The 1,751-nt window shown below is 44.3% G+C and overlaps 1 protein-coding gene across 2 annotated transcripts in view; it reads left to right on the forward strand.

The window, feature by feature from the left end:
• Fchsd2 (FCH and double SH3 domains 2) overlaps positions 1-1,751 on the forward strand; it is a 213,763-nt gene that overhangs the window by 176,750 nt on the left and 35,262 nt on the right. For both annotated transcript variants that reach the window (XM_005368781.2, XM_005368782.2), the window contains one exon: positions 1,199-1,315. In XM_005368781.2, the coding sequence (XP_005368838.1) occupies positions 1,199-1,315 (117 nt within the window). The remainder of the gene's footprint in view (positions 1-1,198; positions 1,316-1,751) is intronic.

The following is a 1,751-nucleotide window of genomic DNA, read 5'->3' on the forward strand; positions in this document are numbered from 1 at the left end:
AAAAACCAAAAAAAAAAAAAAAATGCTCTAATATCTATAAAAGGCAAATATATTTTGGGGGAAATTTACCTGAAAGTTTTAAAACTTAATTTATGTTTATGTGTGTCTGTGTATGGATATGGCATATGAGTACAGGTGCTGAAGAGGCCACATTGGAGCTGGAGGTACAGGTAGTGTTAGCCTCCCAGTGTCCGCGCTGGACTCCACTCTCCAGCACTGCTTTGTAGTGGTATATGATTTACATTTTGATAAATAAATATTTCCTGAAGACCAGAAGCAAAGCTAAAGGCACTAGAGGTCAGGCAGTGGTGACTGACACACACCTTTAATTCCAGAATTTGGGAGACAAAGTCAGATGGATCTCTGTGAGTTCAAGGCCACCCTGGGCTACACAAGATCAATGCAGGAACAAATCTAGGAGGTGATGGCTCACACCTTTAATCCTAGTTCTGGGGAGTCCCATGCCTTTAGTCCCAGCACAAGAGAATATAAAATGGGAGGAGAGAGAGGCTTCGTCGCCCAGCCTTGGTGGAGGTGGACTTCTCTCGTGGCTTGGCTGCTTCACTTTTCTGGATTTGGGGTTGATTTCTGTCTCTGGGTTTTTATTATTTGTGCTGCACTACTTGAGGATTATTTTTTGTTTTGTTTTTTGAGGCAGTATTCTCTGTGTAGCCCTGGCTGTTCTGGAACTTACTCTGTAGACCAGGCTGGCCTTGAAGTCAGACCCACCTGCCTCTGCCTCCTGAGAGCTGGGATGAAAGGTGTGTGCCGCCACCTAGCTGAGAATTCTTCTCAGGAGGGATGGCTCTTTCCTCTGGTGGACATTTTGTTGCATTTAGCAGTTTCTCATAAATGAGGAAGATAGTCATAAGAGAATTTGTGGAAAGTCCTCCTGTTAAGTAAATAGATATCTTCTTAGGTATATGAGGGCACGGTGTCCCAACAATGAAAGGCTGACTTTCAGAGGGCAGGTGATATTTTCTGGAATCTTCAGTGTTGCTAGTCAAGTGTTTAAGAGGGAGGGATTCATCTCCAGCGGCTTCCAAGACTACTAATCTCCATAGCTGCCTCACAGGGACTTTGTTTGACTTGAGACCTTGCTTCCCACAGTAGTAGGTGTGTCTTACATTGTCAGTGCAGATTAAGGAGAGACCCTCTGATCCAACTACAGATTGGTGCTCTCTGTTCTCTCTTGTAGAGTCGACAATTAGAATCGGAGACTGGAACCACAGAGGAGCACAGTCTAAATAAGGAGGCTCGGAAGTGGGCCACACGTGTAGCGCGTGAGCACAAGAACATTGTTCAACAGCAGCGGGTGAGTATGTGATAGTGCGCCCTGGCTGTGCAGCTGAAATCAATTTCAGATTTAAGGACTTGAATTTTATTTTTATTTGTGTTTGCCTGTGCACTGTGTGTGTGTGACCCACGGAGGTCAGAAGAGGGCATTGGCATCAGATCCACTGAAACTAGAGTGTAGACAGCTGTGAGCTGCCATGTATGTGCTGGAAGTTGAACCTGGGTTCTCTGAAAGAGCAGTCCATGCTCTTAACCATTGAGCTATCCAGCTCCAAGGAATTTAATTTTATCAATGTGAAAAATCCTATGTATGTTTTCCCTGTATTTTCTTAACAGTCAGCGTAATGCTCTTACCTCTTGCCTACCTTGAAAAGCCCATAAGCTTTCTCTCTCTCTTTCTCTCTCTCTCTCTCTCTCTCTCTCTCTCTCTCTCTCTCTCTCTCTCTTTTTTTTTT

This window comes from Microtus ochrogaster, unplaced genomic scaffold, assembly GCF_000317375.1.
Source record: "Microtus ochrogaster isolate Prairie Vole_2 unplaced genomic scaffold, MicOch1.0 UNK41, whole genome shotgun sequence".
NCBI classification, from domain to species: Eukaryota; Metazoa; Chordata; class Mammalia; order Rodentia; family Cricetidae; genus Microtus; species Microtus ochrogaster.